Source organism: Erythrolamprus reginae, chromosome Z, assembly GCF_031021105.1.
Source record: "Erythrolamprus reginae isolate rEryReg1 chromosome Z, rEryReg1.hap1, whole genome shotgun sequence".
Classification (NCBI taxonomy): domain Eukaryota; kingdom Metazoa; phylum Chordata; class Lepidosauria; order Squamata; family Dipsadidae; genus Erythrolamprus; species Erythrolamprus reginae.
This window is the reverse complement of record NC_091963.1, coordinates 129,968,961-129,996,938: the sequence shown is the minus strand read 5'-3', so window position 1 is coordinate 129,996,938 and position 27,978 is coordinate 129,968,961. Positions and strand designations below refer to the sequence as shown.

The 27,978-nt window shown below is 45.6% G+C and overlaps 1 protein-coding gene across 1 annotated transcript in view; it reads right to left on the bottom strand.

The window, feature by feature from the left end:
• Positions 1–27,978, bottom strand: part of PLEKHA4 (pleckstrin homology domain containing A4) — a 101,209-nt gene that overhangs the window by 8,587 nt on the left and 64,644 nt on the right. The window contains 7 exon segments of the mRNA XM_070728143.1: positions 1,072–1,154; positions 7,583–7,727; positions 7,837–7,929; positions 13,156–13,238; positions 18,212–18,314; positions 19,856–19,954; positions 21,914–22,063. Coding sequence (XP_070584244.1) covers positions 1,072–1,154; positions 7,583–7,727; positions 7,837–7,929; positions 13,156–13,238; positions 18,212–18,314; positions 19,856–19,954; positions 21,914–22,063 — 756 coding nt within the window.

The window sequence follows — 27,978 nt, the reverse complement described above, 5'->3', positions numbered from 1 at the left end:
CCATGGCCTTTTTATGACTTGTGGACAGCCTGGCTCATGGCTGGCTTAAGAATAATGGGAGTTGCAGAGTGGAGTGGCCAAGCACCACGGTGACACGGAGTTCCCTGTCACCTGGGGACCTGGTTCAGTCAGAACCAGGTCAGAACTGCCCTGGAGGGGCGGTGAAGAAGAGGGATGTTATCAATAATCTTTCAAGGATTGGCAAGCCCCGTAGAGAACTGACTTAGGGCCCTCAACTAGTGGCAGTGTAAATCAACTTGCAAAAGCCGCCCAAGCTATGGCGGCTGCGAATTGAAAGATCAATTTGTTGCTGAAGATTAGAAGACACCTGGAAATAGGAACAAAGAAAAGTGCTCGAGTGATAAAGAAGAAGACTAAAAGTTGTGCTGATGAGTTATTTAGGCAAATTGAAGTTTGGGATTTATTTATTTATTTTGCTAATTTCAAATCGGAACAAAGGTTTGGGGAAAAACACAGACAAAGAAGCTACTTAGCAAAGAATGTTACAGTGGAAAAACATTTAAGAAGGCTGTAAAAGCCCAATGTCAGCTAACTTTGATTTTGAATTAAATTTGAAATGAATTATTTTATCTAATATAATGGATTTAATTAAACATCAACATATTAATTAAGACAAAATAGAATTGTGGAATAACAGAGTTGAAAGGAACCTTCTAGTTCAAACCCCTGCTTAGGCAGAAAACTCTACACCACTTCAGATAAATAGTTATTCAATAAATAAAATGACTATTTATAAAATGACCCCTTCAACTGCCACCCCTCATCGACCTTCCCTAACCAGATGTCTTGGAACTACATTTCCCAGAATTCTCGGGTCACATCTGAAAACCACTAGAGAGCCAGGATGGCACTGTGGTTAAGGAATTGGTCCAGATCAGTAGCGTCTAGTTCAAAATTTTGTGGACTTCAGATCCCAGAATTCCCCAAATATGGCCACCAGCTGATTTGCCGAGATTGGGAAAACACTCATTTAACACCCTGGAGAGTCAATCTAACTGCATTCCCATGCTGCATGCTGGGGTTTACTCGCTGTCTCTCATCCCAACCTACCTCATGGGATTGTTCTTTGGAAAAAGAAAAAGGAATGCTACGGATGACACCTTTGAGCTCCGGGAGGAAAGGCAGGGTAGAACCTAACAAATAAATAAACAAGCAAATGAGAAAGGCAGAATAATTTTGCCATCCCATCATACCTTCACAATGCTGTGTTCAGGACCTTCACCTCTACGGATGCAGCCTTCGTGGTCTACGGAAGGGAAGGGAAGCAAAGGGGGGGAAAGAACAACTTTCAAGGTTAAATTTGTTGTCTTTCTTAAATTTCTGCTCCCACACCAGAAGAAACCATTTGAGTAAGCAATCCAAGATCCAATATTCCTGTTTGCTGAAGGGCATAGAACAGTGATGGTGAACCTATGGCACGGGTGCCACAGGCGGCACGTGGAGCCAGATCTGCCGGCACGTGAGCTGTTGCCCTAGCTCAGCTCCAGCACACATATGCACACAGGCCAGCTGATTTTTGGCTTGCACAGAGGTTCTCGGAGGGCATTTTTAGCTTCCAGAGGGCCTCTGGGGGGATAGAGAGGGTGTTTTTGCCCTCCTGAAGCTCAAGAGAAGCCTCTGGAGCCTGGGGAGGCTGAAAAACGGGCCTCCTGGGCCCATCAGAAGTTGTGAAACAGGTGGTTTCTGGCCTCCAGAGGGCCTCCAGGGGGGAGGGGAGGCAATTTTTGCCCTCCCCAAGCACTGAATTATGGATGTGGGCACTCGCATGCCTTTGCTGCGGCTGCCAGAGAATTAGAGAGAGGGGTGGCCTTCGGAGATGGAGTGAACTCCATAAAACCCTACATGGCATTGGACCAGAGTACCTACGAGACCACCTTCTGCCGCACAAATCCCAGTGACCAATTAGGTCCCACAGAGTTATTTATTTATTAGATTTGTATGCCGCCCCTCTCCGTAGACTCAGGGCGGCTCACAACACAATAAAACAGTTCAGGACAAATCTAATAATTTACAATTTAAAGTATTTAAAGAGTTGGTCTTCTCTGGGTCCTGTCAACAAAACAATGCCGTCTGGTGGGACCCAGGGGAAGAGCCTTCTCTGTGGTGGCCCCAGCCCTCTGGAATCAACTTCCCCCGGAAATTCAAACTGTCCCTACCCTCCTCGCCTTCCGTAAAATGTTGAAGACTCACTTTTGCCGCCCTCCTTTTTTTTGCTGACCTTTATTATGTTTATGTTCAGTCAGATTGAGTGTGTATGATTATGTAAAAGACATTGTATTTTAAATTAGTTTCTTAAAGTTTTTAATACAGTGATCCCCCGGGTATCACAATCCCGATCATTGCGAACGGGCTAAATCGCGATTTTTCAACCCAGAAGTCAAAACACCATCTGCGCATGCACGCCCTTTTTTTCTATGGGCACGCATGCGTAGATGGCGCCGGGCAGATCAGCTGCTGGGCGGCTTCCCTGGGTCTTCCCCCTCTTGCTGGTGGGAGGGCGAGCGGCGGGCATCAGCGAGGAGTTTCCCCACCGCCCACGCAAACTCCTCGCTACCGCTCGCCTGCCCTTCACCCGCCCACGCCGTTCGCTCGCGCCGCTTCCCAGCTGAGTCCTGAAGCGAATTGGCTTCAGGACTCAGCTGGGAAGCGGCGCGAGCGAGCGGCGTGAGCGAGCGGCGCGAGCGAACGGCTTGTCCACCGCCTGCCTGCCCGCGCGCCTGCGGCTCGCCCGCCCTTCGCCCGCCCACGCCGTTCGCTCGCGCCGCTTCCCAGTTGAGTCCTGAAGCGAATTGGCTTCAGGACTCAGCTGGGAAGCGGCGCGAGCGAGCGGCGCGAGCGAACAGCTTGTCTGCCACCTGCCTGCCCGCGCGCCCGCGGCTCGCCCGCCCTTCGCCCGCCCACGCCGTTCGCTCGCACCGCTTCCCAGCTGAGTCCTGAAGCAAATTGGCTTCAGGACTCAGCTGGGAAGCCGCGCGAGCGAGCGGCGTGGGCGGGCGAAGGGCGGGCGAGCGGCAGCGAGGAGTTTGCGTGGGCGGTGGGGAAACCCCAGCACCGCTTCCCAGCTGAGTCCCCTTCCCAGGAACCCCAATCTTCGGCTCCTCGCTAGCGCTGCGGAAGTAAAAACACCATCTGCGCATGCGCAGATGGTGTTTTTACTTCCGCAGCGCTACTTCGCGAAAACCCGATCATTGCTAGGGGTTCTGGAACGGAACCTTCGCAATGATCGGGGGATCACTGTATTAGATTTGTATTTATATTGTATTGCTGTTATGGTGTGAGCCGCCCCGAGCCTTCAGAGAGGGGCAGCATACAAATCTAATAAATAATTATTATTATTATTGTTGTTGTTGTTGTTGTTGTTATTATTATTATTATTATTATTATATAATATATATATTATATCTCAAAACCTAAAATGGTCACCTAACATCAAAAACATCATAAAAAAAGCACAACAAAGAATGTTCTTTCTGCGCCAGCTCAGGAAGCTCAAACTGCCCAATGAGCTGCTGATACAGTTTTACAGAGGAATCATTGAGTCTGTCATCTGCACCTCTATAACTGTCTGGTTTGGTGCTGCAATCCAACAGGACCGACACAGACTTCAGAGGATAATCAGAACTGCAGAAAAAACAATTGCTGCCAACCTGCCTTCCATTGAGGACCTGTATACTGCACGAGTCAAAAAGAGGGCGGGGAAAATATTTACTGACCCCCTCACATCCTGGACACAAACTGTTTCAACTCCTACCCTCAAAACGTCGCTACAGAGCACTGCACACCAAGACAACTAGACACAAGAACAGTTTTTTCCCGAACGCCATCACTCTACTAAACAAATAATTCCCTCAACACTGTCAGACTTTCTACTAAATCTGCACTTCTATTCTACTAGTTTTTCTCATCATTCCTATCACCCATTTCCTCCCATGCTGACTGTATGACTGTAACTTGTTGCTTATATCCTAAGATTTGTATTAATATTGCTTCTTCATTGCTTATTTGACCCTTATGACAATCATTAAGTGTCGTACCACATGATTCTTGACAAATGTATATTTTATTTTATGTACGCTGAGAGCATATGCACCAAGACAAATTCCCTGTGTGTCTAATCACACTTGGCCAATAAAATTCTATTCTATTCTATTATCAACTCCCTGCCAGTGGGTTCCAGCCTGATTTCAAGGCTGCCATGCCCTGAGGGTGAACTGTTATCTGCGTAGCACCTCAGCGTTCTCAGAACAATTTTGCGGCATCATATTGGCTCCTGATAGACTTGTCTGGGCGATCGGGCTTGGGAAAATGAAATAATTCCTTTGTGCTTTGCATGGAACTTTTCAGATTAGGCCTCATTTTCCTAGCATCGCTTTCTCTCAGTAAAAATTTGATTCAACCGAATGGACTCAAGGTCCTTTCCTTCCTGAGGGACCAGCTGGGGCAAGTCCTCACACCTGTTGCAATTATCACAATCAAGAAAGAATGTGCAAAGTCAAAAGCTCCAAGAATGAAACCTAATCAAATATCATGTGCATAAATGTAAGATAAAGCTGCCCCAGCTATATCTCATGATGTTGCCTTTAACTCATAGTGCATGCCAGAGGCAGCCTGTAGTAATAAGTGGGAATGACCTTAGGAGACAAGAAGAGCCACGGTCAGGAGATAAGAGGCAGCTTAGCCCACAGAAGAAAGGTGAGCATAGCAAATGTCTCAGAAGAGACCCTCCCTAGTTTCATGCACTGTGAAAGTGGGGGGGGAGACGGGGGCTACTGCCAGGACAAGGGGGAACGCAGTGGGGTAGCAAAAATGGAGTTCTACCCCAGAGCACCCAATTTGCACTGAAAGATGTTGAAAGAAAATGCAGGGTGCCCTGCATAAGCCATGCCCACAGCATGGTAGTAAAAATTTAGGTAGTCCATATGGGGGAGATATGTATTCTTAAGATCTGCAAAATTCACAGATACATGAATCTGGTAGGGTTGCACAGTTAAAAACACAAAGCACCACCAAACATAACCAAATCTGTAACAACAAAAACATTTAAAGCTTTTTAGAAACAAAAACATCATTAGCCGGACAGCACAATGTGACTATCAATACAGTCACTCTGGAGTTCTCACTCCAGACATGAATGACCTGGCCTAAATTATCCTACTTGGGATACATATTGCAAGGACCCAGCTCTCTGGAGAAGACTCTGACGGTACAGTGGTTAGAATGGAGTATTGCATGCAAACTCTGCCCCACTGCCAGGAGTTCGATCCTGATCGGCTCAAGGTTGACTCAGCTTTCCAATATTGCAATACGCTGACTTTTTAAACTGCTCAGAGAGTGCTACAAAGCACTGTGGAGCAGTATATAGCAATAGCACTTATACAGTGTTCCCTCGATTTTCGCGGGTTCGAACTTCGCAAATAGCCTATACCACGTTTTTTCAAAAAATATTAATTAAAAAATACTTTGCGGGGTTTTTTTCTATACCACGGTTTTTCCCGCCCGATGATGTCATACGTCATCGCCAAACTAATAATTTTTGCAAATAAATAACAAAAAAATAATTATTGTTAATAAATAATTATGTTTATAAATATCAGGATCACTAAGTGTCTTATTCAATGGTGAGTACCAGTAATAATGGTGAGTAAATGGTTGTTAAGGGAATGGGAAATGGTAATTTAGGGGTTTAAAGTGTTAAGGGATGGCTTGCGATATTGTCCATAGCCAAAAATGGTGTATTTACTTCCGCATCTCTACTTTGCGAAAATTCAACTTTCGCGGGCGGTCTCAGAACGCATCCCCCGTGAAAATCGAGGGAACACTGTATACCATTTCACATTACAGCCCTCTCTAATAGCTTTAGAGAGTCAGCATATTCCACCCAACAATCTGGGTCCCTGTTTTACCGATCTTGGAAGAATGGAAAGCGAGTCAACTTTGAGCTGGTGAGAATCAAACTCTGGCAGTCAGCAGAATATAAACCTTAAGTGCTAGAGCTAAACTTAGTGCTGATGCTTGGAAAGAGAAGAAAAGGGTGACAGTAGAACTAAGAGCTACTATAGCTGAAGAGGTGGAAGACCAGGTTAGGGAACGATCATCATGAAGAAAACCTATTTGCAGTATGTGAATGCTGAGGGTTGGCAATGATTTTATAGGACCGTGATGGTGAACCTATGGCACCAGTAATGGGCAGCCCAAACTTTTACTGCCACATTGTGGGTATGGCTTATTTTGTGGGTGTGGCTTAATAGTCATGTGACTGAGTAGGAGTGGCTTGCCGGCCGTGTAACCAGGTGGGAGGTGCTTTTTCATCTCAGCTGTGGGCACAGTGAGGACTTCGCGAGGGGAAAAAGACCGCAGCCCAGACTGCTTTGGGGTGGCATGGCTCTCCTTGTCTTGGGGGGTGTCCGTGTGAGGCTGGAGAGGAGCCAGGAAGGAAAGAAGGAAGCTCGTCTGAGGCCAGGAAGAAGGAAAGAGTAAAAAAGCGAGGAGAGCACAGCAGCAGCAGCAGCAGGGGTGGGAAAGGAGAGCCGAGCTAAGACAAGTAATCCAGGAAGTGACTGCTGCCGGTCAGCTGGAACTGTGCATGCAGCTTCATTTCCACCGGTGGAACTGCGTTCCACTCCATTCTGCCTGCTGCGCACCCCTGTAAGGCACGTGTGCCACAAGTGGCACGCGGAGTCATATCAGAGGGCACATAAGGCCTTGCCCTATGTCAGCTTTGGGCTGTTGATTTTCGCCCTTGGGAAAGGCTGTTTTGCCCTCCAGATCCTTCAGGGAAGCTTCCCTGAAGACCCGGAGTGCAAAAAAATGGCCACCAGGCAAATTAGAAGTTCAGAAAAAATACTTTCAATTGGCCCATTATGCTGTTTTTTTGTACTCCTGAGGGTTGGGAAGCTTCCTGAAGCCCCAGAGTGCAAAAACCAGCCCAATGGGCAAACCGGAAGTTCAGAAAATGGACTTCCAGTTTGGCTGTTGTGCTGTTTTTTGCACTCTGGGGCTTCAGGAAGCTTCTCTGAAGGCTCCGCAGTGCGAAAAACAGCACAACAGGCAAATCGAAAGTCTGTTTTTCTGAACCTCTGGTTTGCCCATTGGGCCGTTTTCTACACCGCCCCAGGCTTCAATGAGGCCTCTGTGCATGTACAGGGACGAGGAGGGTATTGTGCAGGGACACTGTTGGGGGTGCACAAGCAGGGGGGGAATGGGAATGCTAGCACACACAGGCACATGAACCAAAAAAGGTTCACCATCACTGTTCCGGGGGAATGGGTGGGAGGGTCTTCTCCATACTGTTTCTCAGGCACTAATAGGTGTCGCAGAGCTGAACAGTCCTAGGCAGGAGGAAGGAAGCCCCCATTTCTTCTCTCGCCCTTTCCTGCACGCCATAAAGAAGGCCACCACCACTTGATGACCTCCATAACTGGGGGGAGCACAATTAATGCCAGTGAACTTCTTTTTGCTGGGCGAAGGCTAAGTGGACAGCTTTTCAAACTTCCCACACTGGGAAGTGGCTCCATGTTCAAATTGTGACCTATATGTGTACTTATCTCTCCGTTTTGTTCACCTGGTCTAATAGAATCTGCTCCTCTGCCAACCTTCCCTTTCTCACTCTCTGGGGGCTCAATGGAGGGATGGTTTGGGGACCCCTTGACTCCATCCACATGCTGAGATGCTCCCAACTGCCCTCTGCTGGAGGTAGATGGACTTTGCTGGAAGGGAATAGAAAGGTGGGTCAAGTTGAGGGCACTGCCAAGAGGCGGGAGAAGAGTTGGGGAAAGGAAATTGAGCCCACATCCCAGGTGTTAGAAACAGCCTTACCTGCCAGTTCGGTGAACCAGGGCCATCCGGCTGTTTGCTCCCCATTCTGGCTGGTTTTCCTGTCTCCGCTGGCCCATAGCTGGCTTTAGATTCCTGGAATAAACGGTAAACGTTGTGGAAGCTGTTCCGGATTCCAGCAAATGGATTCCACAGCCAAGATCATGTTTAATTAATGCAACATCCTCAGGTTACATTCCGAAATACCACAAAACACACAGCACGTATTTTTCAACGGATAAAATCAGAATTATATCATCGTATTATGGATAAGGTGACAGGTTTTACAGAGAAGTCTGCCCTTTTTGAAAAACAGGAAAAAAAACTATTTTATTATTTTATTGATTTTATTATTTATTATTTTATTTTATATATTATTATTTTTATTTTATTTTATATATTTTATTTTATATATTTTATTTTATATACTTTACTTCATTCTTTACTTTACTTTACTTTACTTCACTTTATTTTATTTTGATTTCTATGCCGCTATTCTCCGTAGACTCAGGGCGGCTTACAGAACAAGAATAAATACAAAATATAGCATGTCAAAAAAAAACCAACATAAAATCTAATTTAAAAACCCCAAGATTATTAAAATCAGGCCCACATTCATCCTATCACATTCATACATGCATATTGTCAGCTGGAGCAGAGTGCCAGTGCTCAACGGCCCCAGGTCTGCCAGCAGAGGTGAGTTTTTAAAACCTTACAAAAGGCCAGGGTGGGGGCCGTACGAATCTCTGGTGGGAGTTGATTCCAGATTAAGGAGAGAGCGAGTCACCCTAAACAGGGTGGCTGGGCGGGATTCCACAGACACAATCAGGCGGAGATTGTATGCAAGTCTTGTTGACCCGATTGCCACTTTGTAAATCTTAATATGAGCTTTTACAAGTGTTTGATCAGAATCAGATCTATTTATTTTATTTATTTATTTTGTCCAGTACACAATAATACACAATGAAGGTAATAGAGGACACCTTCGAGGAAATAGAATTAGAGAAAGAATAGAAGAGAGAGTATAGGATAAAATAATGAGAGAATAGAAGAAAGATATAGGGATAGAAGAGAAGATGTATGGGACATTGGAGAGACAATAGGACAGGGGTCGGAAGGCACTCTAGTGCACTTATGCATGCCCCTTACTGACCTCTTAGGAATCTGGAGAGGTCAACCGTGGACAGTCTAAGGGTAAAATGTTGGGGGTTAGGGGATGATACTACGGAGTCCGGTAATGAGTTCCATGCTTCAACAACTCTATTACTAAAGTCATATTTTTTATAGTCAAGTTTGGAGCGGTTAATATTGAGCTTGAATCTGTTATGTGCTCTTGTGTTGTTGTGTTTGAATCTGAAGTAACAACGCTTCTCTAGACTTCTCTTCTGGCCTTTCCTTCCCCGGAGCTCCTCGGTAAACTGAGGAGATCTCCAGGGTCTGTTGCCAGGGAGAGGTCGCAAAGGCACAATTCGGTCTAGAGCCTCCGTCGCAGCCAGATTCCAGGCTGCAGCAAGCCACTCTGACGAATTGTGTACAAGCGAATACGACAAAACCCCAAGCGCCCTTTGAAAACCTTCTGGATCCATCAGGCGTCTGGGGCGGAACCTCCTAATCGGTTCTGCCTCCCTAGGAGGAGAATTGGAGCCTTCAAATCAAGCCTAGGTTTTTCACACTTAACGACCATTGCAACATCCCCAGCATGGGCCACATTGCGCACGGTAGACAAATGGGAGGTGCGCGTGGAGCTTTGTGTGTCCAGCATGTGCACATGCTTCCCAGCAAGATTTTACATCTGCGCATGCACAAGAAGCAAGATCTTGTGAGGGGGCACATGCGCAAGAGAGATTTTGGTGGTTTTTGGCTTCCACGCAAACACAGAAGCAAAGAATTGCCGAAATCTCGCACATACGCGCACACACATCCCCAAGATTTTGCTTTCTGTGCATGCACAGAAGCAAAATCTCGCTGGGACATGCACACATGCACACATGCACACCAGACACCCAAAGCTGTGTGCGCAGTGCACCGATAGGGGATTAGCAGGTTACTAATTGAACAGCGATTAACTTGCTGTGGGAATGAAGCGTGTAAAACGGAGCAAAAATCACTTAATTACTGCCTTGCTTAGCAACAGAAATTTTGGGCTCAATTATAGTCGTAGGTTGCATAGATAGTCATCAATTTTTAAGCATTTGTTTAGCAAAGATTTGAGGTTATAAGAGGACTGAAATGAGTGACAACCGGTCCTCACACTTGTGACCACTGCAACATCCCCACTGCCATGTGATCAAAATTCAGGTCCTTGGTAATCATCATCAACTACAATGGTAGCAGCATTCCATGTGTCATGTGATCGCCATTTGCAAACTTCCAACAATAAAGTCAAAACGGGAAATTGCTCAACCATCATGTGATTTATTTAACAGCTGCATGCTTAATAAACCATGCCAAAGGGGGGGAAAAATCATTAAAAAGGTCATAAAAAACTGGATGTGACTCAATTGAAAAACATATTGCTTGGCAACAAAAAATTCTGGTCTGAACTGTGGCCATAGGTTTGAGGACTACCTAGAACTGTTTTACAGAATAAGCAGCAGGTTGATTCAAGAAAGCTCAGATTCAAGTAGCAAAGGAGGAAGCCGGGACTTTTATGAAAAATATTCATTTTTTTTTTAATGAGTGTTCTTTGTTGTTAAATTGATATCCACTGCCATCTACTGGAGTATTAGACAAATTTACTCAAATATACTCTTGCTTTGACCAAATTGTTGGATTGGTGATAAAATTTGTCCACTTCGCTTTTTAAGAAAACACGATGACACAAAAATCAAAGGGAAGAATAACATAACTTCCTTCCGAGGTGGGTAAAAGGAGGACCTGGATTGTGGAGGCAATGTGCTGGCTCTGTTAAAAAGTACTATTGCTAATATGTTGTAAGCCAGTGTTTTTCAACCAGTGTGCCGTGGCACACTAGTGTGCGGCGAGACATGGTCAGGTGTGCCGTGAAGCTCAGCAAGAGAGAGAAAGAGAGAGAAAAAGAAAGCAAGAGAGAGAGAAAGAGAGAGAGAGAGAGAAAGCAAGAGAGAAAGAGAGAGAAAGAAAGAGAAAGAGAGGCAGGGAAGGAGGGAGAGATAGAAAGAGAGCAAAAAAGAGAGGAAGGAAGGAAGAGGGATGGACAGAGAGGGGAAGGAAGGAAGAGAAAGAAAGAGGGAGAGAAATAGAGCGAAAGGGAGGAAGAGAGATATATAATTTTTTCGTCCAAACTTTTTTTAGCCCCCCCACCCCCCCCCCACCCCCCGCTCAATGTGCCCCATAATTTTGTATATGTAAAAAATGTGCCGCAGCTCAAAAAAGGTTGAAAATCACTGTTGTAAGCCACCCTTAGTCTAAGGAGAAGGGCAGCATAAAAAATTGAATGAATGAATGAATGAATGAATGAATAAATAAATAAATAAATAACCCAGCAAAATCCAAGTACAGTGGTATCTCTACTTAAGAACTTAATTCGTTCCGTGACCAGGTTCTTAAGTAGAAACATTTTAAGAAGCAGCAATTTTTCCCATAGGAATCAATGTACAAGCAAATAATGCATGCAAAGGAAAGAAATTTGGGTGGGAGGAGGAGGAGGAAGAAGAGGAGGAGGAGGAGAGTTGCTGCCGAAGGAAGAAGGTGAGGAGAATCAAAAAAATCCAAAACTTTAAGGCTTAAAAAAAAAAAAGAGGGACTCTGAGGCAGTGAAGAGAAGCACACGCCTCCAATACAGCTGACACGAGGCTGCCTCCCATATACTGGCTGCTGCTGCTGCTACCTGCTGCCCCTTCCTTCCCATGCTGAATTCACTTCACAAATCTGCTACTTATTTAACAATTGCAGTGATTCATTTAACAAAGGTGTCAAGAAAAGTCACAAAATGGGGCAAAACTCACTTAACTCACGCCCAAAATCTACGGAGAGGGGTGGCATACAAATCTAATTAATAATAATAATAATAATAATAATAATAATAATAATAATAATAATAATAATAATAATAATAATAAATTCAAAATTCACTGAGCAACAGAAATGTTGGGCTCAATTTTGATTTATTACCTATTTATTAGTGGTCTTCGAATGTATACCCTTATATCCATGGGCGGATTCTTATCACTGCTACTACTAGTATGCTTTGTGTGCAGCTTCGGTTATCTTGCATGCACGCACAGGAAGCAAAATCTCACAACGGTACACACATGCGAGATTTTGGCAATTTTTGGCTTCTGTGCATGCACAGGAAGCAAAATCTCACGAGGGGATGCACGCTAGAGAGATTTTGGCAATTTTATTGCTCCCGTACATGTGCAAAAGCAAAACATCATTGAAATCTTGCATGCGCATCCCCTTGCGAGATTTTGCTTCATAAGCAAAAACACAGTAGGGCACATGTGCACGCACACAAGATAACCAAAGCTGTACGCACAGCGTAGCATAGTGATCACTACTGGTGCAGTGTCCTTTACCATACTGGTAGCAACCCACTACCGCTTATATACCCCACCCACATGCAGAAACATTTCTATATCTTCTGGCAGGATATTATTATTATTACTATTATTACTATTATTACTATTATTACTATTATTACTATTATTATTATTATTATTATTATTATTATTATTATTATTATTATTATTATTAGACTTGTATGCCGTCCCTCTCCAGGGACCCGGGGTGGCTTACAACATACAATGCAAAAACAATACATATACAAAACTAATAGTTAAAAACTATAAACTAAAATTCCATTAACTAAAAACACAGCCAATATACTCAATCATATCCACACATAACATTTAATGGTCAGGAAGGGGGGGGGCATAGTTGCCCCATGTCTGGCGACATAGATGGGTCTTAAGGCTCTTGCGGAAGGCAGGGAGGGTGGGGGGCAGTGCGAATCTCCGGGGGGAAGCTGATTCCAGAGGGCCGGGGCTGTTACAGAGAAAGCTCTTCCCCTAGGCCCTGCCAGACGACATTGTCTGGTTGACGGGTCCTGGAGAAGGCCAACTCTGTGGGACCTGATCAGCCGCTGGGATTTGTGTGGCAGAAGGCGGTCCTGTAAGTAATCTGGTCCGAAGCTATGTAGGGCTTTATAGGTCATCACCAACACATATTCCCAAATTAAATACGCAGTCAACATCAAGCAGAGAGAATGCTCAGCCTCTAAAAAATGTTTATAAAAATAGAACAGGACAGAAAAGTCTGAAAGAAAGACAAAGATGGGAGAGTCCATTACACTCTGGAGCCAAAGTCCAGAAAAAGTGACTTGTTCTTTTTTGAAATTACCTCCGCTTCTGTGCAGGGTAGCAAAGAGTGATGATTTGCCCCCAAATGAGAATCCACAGGTGGGGGTGAGCTTGGAGACACACCTACAACGAAGAAAGCAAAAAAAAAAAAAAAAAAGATGTTGCAAAGGATTATTTTCTCCCGGTATAATTTTTTTTTATTTTTCTCCACCGAGAAATAAAAACACTAAAACAATGCTTATAATAAAACATATATATATATGATGGTCTTGGTATATTCAGGTTTCTTCCCGTGTAGGATTTGGAAATTTCTGGCGATGTTTCGACGAGGTCTCACTAGTCATTTTCAGGTTGGTGCTTCTGTCCTTGTTCTAGGGCAAACACAGCAAGACCTGAACTGCCTTCCTTCTAAAAATAAAATAAAATAAAATATTTTTTTTTTTAATAGAAGGAAGGCAGCTCAGGTCTCGCTGTGTTTGCCCTACAACAAGGACAGAAGCACCAGCCACTATTTCGGCCTGGTTCTGACCTCATCAGCTAGTCATACCCTTACTGGGATTTGATCCTGAGGCTTAACCTCTAGGCCGCCAGATCTGATCCCTTCAGCTTTGTCCAGGGAGGAGCTATATGTTTTTTTCTGTTGGATCACCCTGGTACAGTGGTACCTCATGATACGAACCCCTCGTCATACGAACTTTTCAAGATACGAACCCAGGGTTCGGAATTTTTTTGCCTCTTCTTACGAACTTTTTTCACCTTACGAACCTGCCGCCGGCTACTGGGATGCCCCACCTCCAGACTTAAGTTCCTGCCATTTTTTCCCACCCTGTCCTGCCCCATTCTCCCCTCTGGATCTCCATGGGTTTCCTCCGTTTTTCTCCAGTCTTTCCTGCCCCATTCTCCCCTCTGGATCTCCATGGGTTTCCTCCGTTTTACTCCACCCTGTCCTGCCCCATTCTCCCCTCTGGATCTGCATGGGTTTCCTCCGTTTTTCTCCAGTCTTTCCTGCCCCATTCTCCCCTCTGGATCTCCATGGGTTTCCTCCGTTTTTCTCCACTCTGTCCTGCCCCATTCTCCCCTCTGGATCTCCATGGGTTTCCTCCGTTTTTCTCCACTCTGTCCTGCCCCATTCTCCCCTCTGGATCTCCATGGGTTTCCTCCATTTTTCTCCACTCTGTCTTGCCCCATTCTCCCCTCTGGATCTCCATGGGTTTCCTCCGTTTTTCTCCACTCTGTCCTGCCCCATTCTCCCCTCTGGATCTCCATGGATTTCCTCCGTTTTTCTCCACTCTGTCCTGCCCCATTCTCCCCTCTGGATCTCAATGGGTTTCCTCTGTTTTTCTCCACTCTGTCCTGCCCCATTCTCCCCTCTGGATCTCCATGGGTTTCCTCTGTTTTTCTCCACTCTGTCCTGCCCCATTCTCCCCTCTGGATCTCAATGGGTTTCCTCTGTTTTTCTCCACTCTGTCCTGCCCCATTCTCCCCTCTGGATCTCAATGGGTTTCCTCTGTTTTTCTCCACTCTGTCCTGCCCCATTCTCCCCTCTGGATCTCAATGGGTTTCCTCTGTTTTTCTCCACTCTGTCCTGCCCCATTCTCCCCTCTGGATCTCCATGGGTTTCCTCCGTTTTTCTCCACTCTGTCCTGCCCCATTCTCCCCTCTGGATCTCCATGGGTTTCCTCCGTTTTTCTGCACTCTTTCCTGCCCCATTCTCCCCTCTGGATCTCCATGGGTTTCCTCCGTTTTTCTCCACTCTGTCCTGCCCCATTCTCCCCTCTGGATCTCCATGGGTTTCCTCCGTTTTTCTCCACTCTGTCCTGCCCCATTCTCCCCTCTGGATCTCCATGGGTTTCCTCCGTTTTTCTGCACTCTTTCCTGCCCCATTCTCCCCTCTGGATCTCCATGGGTTTCCTCCGTTTTTCTGCACTCTGTCCTGCCCCATTCTCCCCTCTGGATCTCCATGGGTTTCCTCCGTTTTTCTCCACTCTGTCCTGCCCCATTCTCCCCTCTGGATCTCAATCGGTTTCCTCTGTTTTTCTCCACTCTGTCCTGCCCCATTCTCCCCTCTGGATCTCCATGGGTTTCCTCCGTTTTTCTCCACTCTGTCCTGCCCCATTCTCCCCTCTGGATCTCCATGGGTTTCCTCCGTTTTTCTGCACTCTTTCCTGCCCCATTCTCCCCTCTGGATCTCCATGGGTTTCCTCTGTTTTTCTCCACTCTGTCCTGCCCCATTCTCCCCTCTGGATCTCAATGGGTTTCCTCTGTTTTTCTCCACTCTGTCCTGCCCCATTCTCCCCTCTGGATCTCAATGGGTTTCCTCTGTTTTTCTCCACTCTGTCCTGCCCCATTCTCCCCTCTGGATCTCAATGGGTTTCCTCTGTTTTTCTCCACTCTGTCCTGCCCCATTCTCCCCTCTGGATCTCCATGGGTTTCCTCCGTTTTTCTCCACTCTGTCCTGCCCCATTCTCCCCTCTGGATCTCCATGGGTTTCCTCCGTTTTTCTGCACTCTTTCCTGCCCCATTCTCCCCTCTGGATCTCCATGGGTTTCCTCCGTTTTTCTCCACTCTGTCCTGCCCCATTCTCCCCTCTGGATCTCCATGGGTTTCCTCCGTTTTTCTCCACTCTGTCCTGCCCCATTCTCCCCTCTGGATCTCCATGGGTTTCCTCCGTTTTTCTGCACTCTTTCCTGCCCCATTCTCCCCTCTGGATCTCCATGGGTTTCCTCCGTTTTTCTGCACTCTGTCCTGCCCCATTCTCCCCTCTGGATCTCCATGGGTTTCCTCCGTTTTTCTCCACTCTGTCCTGCCCCATTCTCCCCTCTGGATCTCAATCGGTTTCCTCTGTTTTTCTCCACTCTGTCCTGCCCCATTCTCCCCTCTGGATCTCCATGGGTTTCCTCCGTTTTTCTCCACTCTGTCCTGCCCCATTCTCCCCTCTGGATCTCCATGGGTTTCCTCCGTTTTTCTGCACTCTTTCCTGCCCCATTCTCCCCTCTGGATCTCCATGGGTTTCCTCCGTTTTTCTGCACTCTTTCCTGCCCCATTCTCCCCTCTGGATCTCCATGGGTTTCCTCCGTTTTTCTCCAGTCTTTCCTGCCCCATTCTCCCCTCTGGATCTCCATGGGTTTCCTCCGTTTTTCTCCACTCTGTCCTGCCCCATTCTCCCCTCTGGATCTCCATGGGTTTCCTCCGTTTTTCTCCACTCTGTCCTGCCCCATTCTCCCCTCTGGATCTCAATGGGTTTCCTCTGTTTTTCTCCACTCTGTCCTGCCCCATTCTCCCCTCTGGATCTCCATGGGTTTCCTCCGTTTTTCTCCACTCTGTCCTGCCCCATTCTCCCCTCTGGATCTCCATGGGTTTCCTCCGTTTTTCTGCACTCTTTCCTGCCCCATTCTCCCCTCTGGATCTCCATGGGTTTCCTCCGTTTTTCTCCAGTCTTTCCTGCCCCATTCTCCCCTCTGGATCTCCATGGGTTTCCTCCGTTTTTCTCCACTCTGTCCTGCCCCATTCTCCCCTCTGGATCTCCATGGGTTTCCTCCGTTTTTCTCCACTCTGTCCTGCCCCATTCTCCCCTCTGGATCTCAATGGGTTTCCTCTGTTTTTCTCCACTCTGTCCTGCCCCATTCTCCCCTCTGGATCTCCATGGGTTTCCTCCGTTTTTCTCCACTCTGTCCTGCCCCATTCTCCCCTCTGGATCTCCATGGGTTTCCTCCGTTTTTCTGCACTCTTTCCTGCCCCATTCTCCCCTCTGGATCTCCATGGGTTTCCTCCGTTTTTCTGCACTCTTTCCTGCCCCATTCTCCCCTCTGGATCTCCATGGGTTTCCTCCGTTTTTCTCCAGTCTTTCCTGCCCCATTCTCCCCTCTGGATCTCCATGGGTTTCCTCCGTTTTTCTCCACTCTGTCCTGCCCCATTCTCCCCTCTGGATCTCCATGGGTTTCCTCCGTTTTTCTCCACTCTGTCCTGCCCCATTCTCCCCTCTGGATCTCCATGGGTTTCCTCCGTTTTTCTCCACTCTGTCTTGCCCCATTCTCCCCTCTGGATCTCCATGGGTTTCCTCCGTTTTTCTCCACTCTGTCCTGCCCCATTCTCCCCTCTGGATCTCCATGGGTTTCCTCCGTTTTTCTCCACTCTGTCCTGCCCCATTCTCCCCTCTGGATCTCCATGGGTTTCCTCCGTTTTTCTCCACTCTGTCCTGCCCCATTCTCCCCTCTGGATCTCCATGGGTTTCCTCCGTTTTTCTGCACTCTTTCCTGCCCCATTCTCCCCTCTGGATCTCCATGGGTTTCCTCCGTTTTTCTGCACTCTTTCCTGCCCCATTCTCCCCTCTGGATCTCCATGGGTTTCCTCCGTTTTTCTCCAGTCTTTCCTGCCCCATTCTCCCCTCTGGATCTCCATGGGTTTCCTCCGTTTTTCTCCACTCTGTCCTGCCCCATTCTCCCCTCTGGATCTCCATGGGTTTCCTCCGTTTTTCTCCACTCTGTCCTGCCCCATTCTCCCCTCTGGATCTCCATGGGTTTCCCTCCCCCCACTCCGTTCGCCTCAGCTTCGTCTGCCGGCAGCTTTTTTTTTTAAAGCCTTAATGTTTTGGATTTTCCTAATCGGCTTGCACGCATTATTGGCTTTTCCATTGATTCCTATGGGAAACATTGTTTCATCTTACGAACTTTTCACCTTACGAACCTCGTCCTGGAACCAATTAAGTTCGTAAGATGAGGTATTACTGTATATTGAAGGAATGTCACAACTCCTCTTTGCCTCTAGGCCCAACCCAGCGCCATTTCAAGGCAGTTAATTTATTAATAGCCAACAAACTATGTTCTGCACATATACATACATATATATATTCTGTTAATCATTCAATGTTGATTTTATTTCTTTGACAGTAAATCAACAATGATTACTCACATCTATTGCTGGAAAGGTGGGGCACCATTCCCAGAAAAAATCCCAGATATAATAATGGGACATACCAGATGAGGAAGGAACCCCTTGGTTGCAATGATGTTTATTCATAACCGAGAACTATCCCTTTCCCCCCCCCACCACCACCACACTAAGTGCAGTGCACTGCTGATCCCATTGCCATTAAGCACCTGATCTTCGGGTTTCCAGGGTGCGATAATTTGCCGGGCTGCATCTCAATCCTGCCAAGATGTCATGGATTCTCCACAAATCCTGCTGAGCTGCCGCTTGATCCTAAGGGAAGGGAATTGATGGACAAACAAAGACAACTGATGCCCCTCCGACCTTTCTGCCTTTTCCCATCATTGCTTCTAGACAAGACGTAAAATCTCTCGTGACAGGAGCACTACTACTCCCCTAACTTTTAAAAGCTGATCGTTATTTCTAAAACTGTGCAGTATTTATTTATTTATTTATTTATTAGATTTCTTCCATGGATACAAATGTTCAGTATATGTTGATATCAAATGTACAGCATGCTGAGGCCTTTTTAGGTTTTTTTTCTCTTTCCCCCCCCCCCCATTGTTTAAAAATAACTTTCTAGCTTAGCAATTAAATAAAGAGAAACAGGAGTCCCTGGATCCTGAAGATGGACATCCAGGTTGTCATAGAAACATAGAAGATTGATGGCAGAAAAAGACCTCATGGTCCATCTAGTCTGCCCTTAATTTATTTCCTGTATTTTATCTTAGGATGGATATATGTTTATCCCAGGCATGTTGAAATTCTGTTACTGTGGATTTACCAACGTCTGCTGGAAGTTTGTTCCAAGCATCTACTACTCTTTCAGTAAAAATAATATTTTCTCACGTTGCTTCTGATCTTTCCCCCAACTAATCTCGGATTGTGCCCCCTTGTTCTTGTGTTCACTTTCCTATTCAAAACACTTCCCCCCGAACCTTATTTAACTCTTTAACCTTTGTCCCTATTATTAAATAATTAAACTAGAAATACTGTATATTTGTTTGTGTGTATTGATTGCCTTTATCCCCATCACAATGCAGAATAATGCATATAAAATGAAAGCAATTATCTTCATTATTATTATGTTATTTATTTAAATATCAAATTAACTGTTCATTAGCTCCATGCATTCATTTTAATTATTAAGATTCTAAAGCTGGCATATCAAAGGAACTCTTCCATAGCAGCCTATGACAATTAACAATTTAAAAATAACAATTAAAAATCCAGCAAATTCTGTGTTATTAAATTAATAACAGAGGCCAGGAAAAAACATGACATATTGTATCACCCTATAAAGTGTGAACTCAATCAAAGGCTCATGTCAGTGAATGATTATGGTCTACGTTGGCAGTGCAGTCGAGGGCAGTGATGGCAAAAACTATCGCCCCTGCGCGAGTGCCTACACCCATAATTCAATGCCTGGGGAGGGTGAAAATTGCTTCCCCGGCCTCCCCCACCAGAGGCCAGAAACAGCCCGTTTCTCAATTTGTTGTACACCCGGTAGGCCCGTTTTTCACCCCACCCCCCAGGCTCCAGAGGCAAAACTGCCTTCTCCCATCTCCCCAGAGGCCCCCTGGAAGCCAAAAATGTCCTCCCAGAGCCTCCTTGCGAGCCGAAAACCAGCTAGCCGGTGTGCACAGGCGTGCTGGAGCTGAGCTAGGGCAAGGGCTCACGTGCCAGCAGATATGGTTCCATGTGCCACCTGTAGCATCGGTGTCATAGGTTCGCCATTACTGGCCTAGGGGCTATCCACTGGAATAGTTTTATATCTTTGAAGACACTGTTGAGAAATAATATTTAGAATTTACCTGGGGGTGCCCAGACGTCCGGATATGCTCCAAGGAGCCCTTTAGCATCTGAACATCATTTTCCAAAGCCGAATAATCCTCCCACACTCGTTCACTGTCCTGGATAAAAACAATGAGTCAGCTATTCAATTAGACATTCACTACTGAGGGAAAGATTAGAAGCAACATGAGAAAATATTATTTTACTGAAAGAGTAGTAGATGCTTGGAACAAACTTCCAGCAGACGTGGTTGGTACATCCACAGTAACTAGATTTTAAACATGCCTGGGATAAACATATATCCATCCTAAGATAAAATACAGGAAATAGTAAAAAGGGCAGACTAGATGGACCATGAGGTCTTTTTCTGCCGTCAATCTTCTATGTTTCTATGTTTCTGCTGAATACATTCATTCATTCTCTACTGAATAAGGACGTGGTGGCTCAGTGGCTAAGATGCTGAGCTTGTTGATCGAATGGTTCGAATCCCTAGTGCTGGGTAACGGGGTGAGCTCTGGTTACTTGTCCCAGCTTCTGCCAAACCTAGCAGTTCGAAAGCATGTAAAAAATACAAGTAGAAAAATAGGGACCCCCTTTGGTGGGAAGGTAACAGCATTCTGTGTGCCTTTGGTGTTTAGTCATGCTTGCCACATGACTACGGAGACATATTTGGATATCACTGGCTCTTCGACTTTGAAATGGAGATGAGCACCGCCCCCTAGAGTTGGGAACCACTGGCATGCCTGTGCGAAGGAACCTTTACCTTTACTGAATACATATTTATACAATAACTGAATCTTAAGAGATAGTCCAGCTTTCCTGTGCTACTGTGTGATAAGAGAGAAAGCTGAGGATTCTTTCATTGCGTAAATTGATCCAGTCTTTTGCCCATAATAGGGTTGCTGCTTGGTGGTATTTCTCTAGGAGGCCAAAGCCTCCCCTAAATCTGTGGTCCTGGAGTGCTTTAAGTTTACTCCTTAAACTTAAAGCACCCCCTCCCCGGTCACATGATCATCAAGCCATTCCCACCTGGTCACATGGCCAACAAGCCACACCCACAAAATAAGCCACGCCTACAGTGTGGTAGTAAACAATTTTGCAGCCCTTCATTGGTGCAGAGCCCTCAATGCATTTGGATGTCTCTAGGCTGGGTATGCAGTTATTTCTTCCTTTTTTCCTATTTTTTAGCACCAACTCAGTGGTGGGTTCCAACCCATGCAGTCCCGAGCTCTGCACCGATAGGAGCCCTGTGATGACGTAATTTTTGGTGATTTTTCCCCCCCGGGTTTAGATGGCTCTTCCGGATCGATAAAACCCGCCTGCCCGACCTCACCTTTATGCCGACCTTCATTCTTTGTCTGTGTTTCGGCTTGTAATGTTAGTTAGTTAGTTAGTTAGTTAGTTAGTTAGTTAGTTAGTTAGTTAGTTAGTTAGTTAGTTAGTTAGTTAGTTAGTTTGTTTTGTCCGATACACAATACATATTGAAGAGAATAGACATGAAGTATTACATATAAAGAAAAGATATAAAGAGGAGAAGATATATGAGAGGAAGAAAAGATATATGATATACGAGATAAGGAGAGACAATTGGACAGGGGACGAAAGGCAGGCTAGTGCACTTATGCTTGCCCCTTACTGACCTCTAAGGAACCTGGAGAGGTCAATCGTGGATAGTCTAAGGGAGAAATGTTGGGGGTTAGGGGTTGACACTACTGAGTCCGGTAATGAGTTCCACGCTTCGACAACTCGATTGCTAAAGTCATATTTTTTACAGTCCAGCTTGGAGCGATTAATATTAAGTTTGAATTTGTTGCGTGCTCTTGTGTTGTTGCGGTTGAAGCTGAAGTAGTCATTGACAGGCAAGACGTTGCAGCATATGAGCATTATCTTGAGCATGTGTGGAAGTGTAATCGCTTGGTGGGACATGTGTGCATGCATGCATGTGCACCAGTAGTGAAATTTAACTGGATCAGACCGAATTTGATATGAACCTGCCAATTGATCTACGTGCAGATCTAGTTAGGATGTTTCTTCAACAAATATTTTCACTCGAGTATCAGGGGGCTGCAACCACTCACCAACGCAAGATCGCAGAGACGGGCGCGGGTATGTACCAGTTCATCTTGTAGTTGTCTTTGTTGATAGCAGATCTTCTCCACGGTGGCATCTTGGCCTTTAAACTCCTCCAGCCTCAAGTGCGTTACTTCCAGGGCCTTTTCAAGACGTTCCTGAAACAATATCGGATCCATTTCAAGACCTGGAAATTCTTGTAAGGAATTGGGCGGCACACAAATACAAATAATAAACTGTTCATCCAGCACAGATTTTCTTTCATTGCAGTTTGATGAAATCAACAAAATAATGTTTATTTCAAGGCATTTTTGCAGAATCAAAGAAATGCACAATATTACAGGCAACGTAGCATAGGCAGGAAACCAGTCCCAAGACCTTGCAGCTGATATTTGGTAGCAAATAATCACATGACTTGAATCAAATGATAGAGGGACTTGATGGCTCAATGGCTAAGATGCTGAGCTTGACGATCAATAGATCGGCAGTTCAGCGGTTCGAATCCCTGGACCCACGTAATAGTGCGTTCCCGTTACTTGTCCCAGCTTCTGCCAATCTAGCAGTTTGAAAACAGGTAAAAAATGCAAGTAGAAAAATAGAAACCACTTTGATGGGCAGGTAACAGCATTCTATGCGCCTTTGGTGGTTAATCATGCTGCCCACATGACCATGGAGACATCTTCAGCTTAGAAACAGAGAGGAGCACCCCCCCCTAGAGCCGGAAGCGACTAGTACGCAAGTGCAGGGGAACCTTTACCTTAATCACATGACAACAGCTCTTCTGATCAATTTGGGATGGAATATGAGGCGATATAACATACAGTGATACCTCGTCTTACGAACTTTTTGAGATACGAACCCGGGTTTAAGATTTTTTTGCCTCTTCTTCCGAACTATTTTACACACCCACACCCGCCGCTGGGATGCCTCGCCTCCTTCCATTGCCAGCCGAAGCGCCTGTTTTTGCGCTGGTGGGGTTCCCCTGCTGGGATTCCCCTGCAGCATCACAAAATCCGGAGGCGGGGTTTCCCATGGAGGCGAGCCTCAGGGGAATCCCACCAGCATAAAAATGGACACATCGGATGGCAAAAGGGGTGAATTTTGGGCTTGCACGCATTAATCGCTTTTCCATTGATTCCTATGGGAAACATCCCAGCGACCACTTAGGTCCCACAGAGTGGGCCTTCTCCGGGTCCCGTTAACTAAACAATGTCATTTGGCGGGACCCAGGGGAACAGCCTTCTCTGTGGTGGCCCCACCCTCTGGAACCAACTCCCCCCAGAGATTAGAATTGCCCCCACCCTCCTTGCCTTTCGTAAGCTTCTTAAAACCCACCTCTGCTGCCAGGCATGGGGAAACTGAGATATTCTTTCCCCCTAGGCCTTTACAATTTTATGCATGGTATGTTTGTATATATGTTTAGTTTTATAATAAGGTGTTTTTTTTTAAGTTGTTTTAGTATTGGATTGTTACATTCTGTTTTTATTACTGTTGTTAGCCGCCCCGAGTCTACGGAGAGGGGCGGCATACAAATCCAATCAATCAATCAATCAATCAATCAATCAATTGTTTCATCTTACGAACTTTTCACCTTACGAACTTCGTCCTGGAACCAATTAAGTTTGTAAGACAAGGTATCACTGTACGTGAACATGATTTTGGGAGACAAGAGGAAGAGTCGCAGGGTAGCTAGACAAAGGTGAAACAAGTGAGCCCACAGAAGGAATGGGGGGCGGATGGCAAGCATCTCAGAAAGGACCCTCCCTAGTTTTTTACACTGTAGACATGAGGAGAAAGAGATGTGCCTTTAGATTTTCAAGATTCTGTTGATGTCATTTTACAGTAAAGATAGCGGTTTCTGTCTGGATTACTTCACAAAACTGATGATGAAAACATTTAAAAAGTAGATTGGAATTAGACTGGAATTAGATTGACTGTAGTGTATGTATGTTTTGGTTTTTTTAGGATATTATTGTTTTATTATATTATTGATTTTATTGTGTATTTTGATCGTATTGTACTATTGTTCTATTTATGTCACTAGTTAGCCGTTCTGAGTCCGTTTTGAAATGAGCAGTACATAATACAATCAATCAATCAATCAATCAATAGAGGTAAATTATGCTCTCTCTTCTGGTGATGGCTATGCTCTGTCAGCTTTTTCACTGAAGACCTTGACAGGCTAACTAAGGTAAAGAAGAAAAGGCAGAGAGACAGATAGGTATGTTCCTGAGTTGACATAACTCTGGCTACAGGGGATAAAGTAAGGCCAAACATCCTTAGTTATCCACTAGGTGTCCAGTTCTGGTAACTTTATTTAGTTTACAGAAATGTAAGAAGCACTATTAAGAACGTCAGCATTGTGAAGTAATCCAGATAAGAAGCACATGCAGAGCTGCAACTTTATTGTAAGGAACAAACTTCCAGCAGACGTGGTTGGTAAATCCACAGTAACTGAATTTAAACATGCCTGGGATAAACATATATCCATCCTAAGATAAAATACAGAAAATAGTATAAGCGCAGACTAGATGGATCATGAGGTCTTTTTCTAGAGGGCAAGAAACACGAAGCAAATTGTCACCCCAGCAAGCGACACTGGTGAGGTTGTAAGTCGAGGACTTAACAGTTCACTTGAATTATGATGATCATTCAAGCCACTCCTACCCAGTCACATGACCATCAAGCCACACTCACAAAATAAGCCACACCCATAGTGTGGCAGTAAAAATTTTGGCTGCCCATTACTGGTTGGACTAGAAGACCTTCAAGGTCCCTTCCAACTCTGTTGTTATTGTTATTGTTATTGTTAACAGCAAAAAGAGGGACATTCCAGAATGATTAACCAAACACAATATTATCAAACATAACAGAGCTAAGCAAATGCCCACTTGTTCAATGGAAGTGGTATTTGAAATGTATTGAGACGCCAGACCAAGTGCTAAACAGTGGTTCCCTTTATTCAGCTCTTTCTGCAAGTGACAATCAGTTGGGAACTCACCAGCCGGCAATGAGAAACTCGGCTCTATTTATACTCTTAAGGCTCGCGCCAAAAGAGCTGTCCTGCGTCTGAGCCAATCAGACGCAACCTAGTCTTTCCAATCTGCCTGGAGACAGCATTCACCTCAGGCAACTATTTACATGGCATATTTACATACTTAACACCCCTCCCTCCTTAGTCAAGTGCATACTGTCCATCAATTGAGCCATGTGATGAAGTCCTCCAATCGAGTGGGTCTGCGCGAGGCTCGCTCAGACCTGCGCAGATCAGTTGAGTCTGGGACTTCGTTGGTGGAGGTTGGCTCTCTGTCGGATCCGGAACCTGGCTGGGCCCGAGTGGGGGCTCCGGCCTGCTGCGCTGTCCGGATGGAAGCTGAATCGACGTCGGAGGAGGACGATGGTGGCTCATCGGTGTCGTGGGAGTGTTCCAGCCTCGGTAAGCCCAAATCTACATCCAATAATTCTGGTTGTGCATAAGAGTCTGCTTTGGGGGAAGATGTTACAATGGCGGTTTGCTTATTTTCAGAGTTAATCCGCCCTCTTAAGTAATCAATGTGCCGTTTCCAAATACGGCCATCCTCTGTTTGTATTAAATATGTTTTAGGTCCCTTTTGTTGAATGACTTTCCCTTTTACCCATTGAACTCCCCCATCAAAATTCCTGGCAAATACATTTTGGCCTAGATACATGCTTCTTTCAGGTAATACAGACATTTCACTTTGACCCATGGTATTGGAATAGCGAGGGTGCAACCTGTCTAAAGGAGACCTTAGTTTTCGCCCCATTAAGACTTCTGCAGGGCTTCTATGGGTGGCAGCATTAGGAGTAATATGTTGCATTAACAGGAATTGGTCTAACTTATGTTGTATTTCCCCAGGGCCTGCTCTGCGCAGCGCCTCCTTCGCCACACGTACGTAACGTTCAGCCAACCCATTAGCCCATGGGGAGTAAGGGGAGATTAGCGCATGCCTGACCCCTAGATTACTCAAGAACACCTCAAACTGTCGAGCGGTCAATTGTGGCCCATTATCTGAAACAAGGACATCAGGACACCCATGGGTTGCAAATAAATGATACAGAGCCTTAATAGTGGCACATGTGGTTATATTTTGCATTGCCACTATCTCTACCCACTTAGAAAAAGCATCTACGACAACCAGGAAACACTGGGACCCTATGGGGCCAGCAAAATCTATGTGTATCCTGGACCAAGGTCCAGTGGGCTCTCCCCATTCCACGGGGGCAGTTCGAGGGGGATTTGGCCGTGACTCTTGACAAGGGTCACACCTGGCTACCCAATGCTCAATATCGAGATCTAGGCCCGGCCACCACAGGTATCCCCTAGCCAAACCCTTCATTCTGACAATGCCTGGGTGTCCCACATGTAACATAGTCAGTACCTTTTTCCTAAGTGTTGCTGGAATGACTACTCGATCCCCCCACAGTACACATCCTTTTAGGTAGGACAATTCTAGTCGCTTTGTCTTAAAATCTGCCAGTCCCCCCTCCTCTGGTCCCCCATGCCAACCCCTGTGTATACAATTTATGACTGTTTGAAGAATTGGATCTGACTTAGTATGCTCAGCCACTTCCCTGGCTGAAGTTAGAGGGGTTTCTTCTATTTCTAATAGTAGTACATCTTCAGAAGGAACTGGGTCTTCCCCTCTTTGTGCCAAAGGGCACCTACTTAGTCCATCAGCGTGGCTTATGGACTTCCCTCCCTTATGGATTAAGGTATACTGATAACTGGAGAGGAATAGAGCCCATCTAATTAGTCTAGGGGACATGAACGGAGGGGTAGGTTTATCTGAAGGCAACAGTCCCAAAAGGGGTTTGTGGTCAGTTATTAATTCAAACCTCCTTCCAAATAAGTAATTATGAAATTTCTTAATGCAAGCTATTAAAGCCAGGGCCTCCTTATCCAACTGGCTATAGTTCCGTTCAGAAGAGGTCAGCGTTCTAGAGAAAAACGCTATAGGTGCCTCAGTGTTGTCTGGCATTACGTGGGCCAATACTCCGCCCACCCCATAAGCTGAAGCATCGCATGTAAGCCTTATGGGCAAGACTGAACTGTACTGCACCACCACACTATTAGAAGTCAATAAGTTCTTTATTAGGGAAAATGCTTCGCGTTCAGGTCTGCCCCAGGTCCAGGGAATTCCCTTCTGAAGGAGTCGGTGGAGGGGTTCTGCGACCGTTGCCTTCTGTCTCAAAAAAATAGAATAAAAGTTCAGAAGACCTAAGAAAGCTTGTAGTTCAGTCTTATTGGTTGGTTCAGGTGCTTCGGTAATTGCTTTTAATTTCTCAGTTGTGGGGTGGATACCCTGATTGTCTATTCTATACCCTAGAAATTCAATGCTAGTGGTGCCCCACACACACTTGTCTGCTTTTACTCTGAGCCCTTTAGATTGGAGGCGTTGTAGCACAGCCCTGATTCTCTGGTTTAATTGGGGAATGGATTTAGCCGAAATTAGAATATCATCGAAGTAGGGTATGGTTCCTTCAAGACCCGTTAACACACGCTCCATTAGACTCTGAAATATACCGGGGGCTATGCTTACCCCGAATTGCAATCTGGTGCATCTGAAAGCACCTCTGTGTGTGACAATTGTCTGAGCCAAAGAGGTAGGCTCATCGACCGGAAGCTGCAGGTATGCCTGAGCAAGGTCGATCTTTGCAAAAACCTTTCCTTCTCCTAGGGAGTGTAGGAGGTGCTGAACCACTGGTATGGGATAAGGGTGATGCTGAAGGGCCTTATTAATAGTAGATTTATAGTCCGCACAGACTCTTAACGAACCGTCCGGTTTTAATGGTGTGACAATTGGAGTCTCCCATGGCCCTTGCTCTACAGGGACTAGGATTCCTTGAGCAATAAGTTGGTCTAGCTGGTGGTCTAATTTAGGCAGCAAAGGTAAAGGAACCCTTCGTGGCTTCAGGCGGATGGGTGGAACCTTTGGGTCTATGGAGAAGGAGATAGGGTCCCCTTTATAAGTTCCCAAAGTGGGGCTGAATACTTCAGGAAACTCATGTACAAAATCTGGGGTATCAGAGGGGGACTGAACCAAACAGATGC